At 51.7% G+C, this 1,683-nt stretch overlaps 1 protein-coding gene across 1 annotated transcript; it reads right to left on the bottom strand.

Moving 5' to 3' along the window:
* Window positions 1-485: 485 nt before the first annotated feature.
* Window positions 486-1,442, bottom strand: PODANS_2_1020 (uncharacterized protein; the record flags this gene model as incomplete). Its single annotated transcript, XM_001910811.1, has 1 exon — window positions 486-1,442. The coding sequence occupies one exon, from the start codon at window positions 1,440-1,442 to the stop codon at window positions 486-488; it is 957 nt and encodes a 318-aa protein (XP_001910846.1).
* Window positions 1,443-1,683: the final 241 nt, after the last annotated feature.

The raw sequence follows: 1,683 nt of genomic DNA on the forward strand, positions 1-1,683 counted from the left end.
GCCATCATCCGCTGCTGTCGGGTGGGCTTTCCCTCAATAAATGTGTGGGCCTTTCTATCAAGTCTAACGCCTCCTGCTGTACGTCTGTACACTCACGATAATCGGTCTACCCTGTTGCAGGACGACCAAGTGTAACACTAAGTGCAGATGGCGGGAGCCTCTTTGGATACTTTGCTTTGCCCCAGATTCCTGAGCATTGGGCTCTGATTTCTTTGAGACTGAATTCTGCTAACTGTTGTTGAATGAGAGCTGTCAGTATGTTTGTCCTCACGAGTATCATATATGACATATCCCTCCCCAACCAAACAAGGATATATCCCTCCTTGGGTAGCTCACGGGACCAGCTGTTAATGCGGGGACGCATAAATCAAGAGTCCATCGTCTCAGGGGCTGGCCTGTGAGCCTGTGATCCGACATGGGAGCTCCCGACGAGCCGCTTTTAGCACAGTACAACGCCGTCTGTCATATCACATCCCACATCACTTTTACTCTTCCTCCCCAACCAACCTATTCGCCACCTCCTCCAACCCACCCTTTCCGTCGTCAAGCCCAACCCAGAGATCCACCCACTCTTTTGCTTTCTCGTATCTCTCCTCGTCGAGACCCCATCTCTCTTCGTCTGGACGCTCGACGTAGACGGTTTTGAAGCTAAGTTTGTGTGCGGCGGCTAGATCTCCTAGGTGAGCTGCCGCCATGGCCACTTCTTTTGGCTCCAGGCCTAGCTTTTGGCATGCTCCGAGGTAGACGCTCGGGTGAGGTTTGTAAGCTTTGAAGTCCTCCGAGGAGCAAATCTCGTCATATCCCAGGTGGCCGTTTCTGTTCAGATCCTCCAAGCATGACTTGTTCCCGTCAGATAACATGGCCGTCTTGAACCTCTTTCTCAGTCTGGCGATCCCGGCAGCGGAATCGGGCCATGGTGTGAGCTCGTGCCAGGTTTGGACTAGGAGCTCGATTTGGGAGGGGGAGAAGGTGTCGGGGGGGAGGGAGAATTCGGTGAGGAGGGCGGGGAGGGAGTCACGGTGGTGGGAGTCGGTTGTTTTAAAGGGATTGGAAGGGGAGGGGAGGTAGGAGCCGCAGAACTTGCCGTGGGAGAGGCGCCATTTGACGGCGAAGAGGGGCCAGTCTACTTCTTTGAAGGCTGGAGGGGCTAGAGTACGGAGGGTGGAGATGATGTGAGGGCGCCAGTTTACTACTGTGCCGAAGATGTCGAAGGTGAGGGCTTTGACGCCGGTGAGGGAGGGGTCGGGCATTGTGATGGTGGGTATTGGGGGTAATAATGGGTGGTGTGTGATGTGAAAAGGTGATGAGAAAGTCATGATCTGGTTTAAGAGTGAGTATAAGTGAGGGGAAGAATGATTAGGCCAACCGGGCAAAGCCGGGAATGCCCGGAGATGTAATGGTTGGTTGAGAGAGACTGGTTCACGTCTTTGAGGGGATTGCATAGCGAACCTGAAGAGTAAAGATCAGCAATAGCAAAAGTCCCGTACAATATATCGAGATTTATTATTCAGAGAATACTGGAAGTACCAGCATATGGGTTTATAACTTCATCACAGCTCAGCCAAACAATCTTAACACCGCACCTGACAACACATGCTAAGTAGGTACCTACATACGCTACACAACGTAGCAAGTCAACAAGAAAATATTCAAAACGAAATACATGCGCTACGCCTTTAGTTT

Source organism: Podospora anserina, chromosome 2 (assembly GCF_000226545.1).
Source record: "Podospora anserina S mat+ genomic DNA chromosome 2, supercontig 2".
Taxonomy (NCBI): domain Eukaryota; kingdom Fungi; phylum Ascomycota; class Sordariomycetes; order Sordariales; family Podosporaceae; genus Podospora; species Podospora anserina.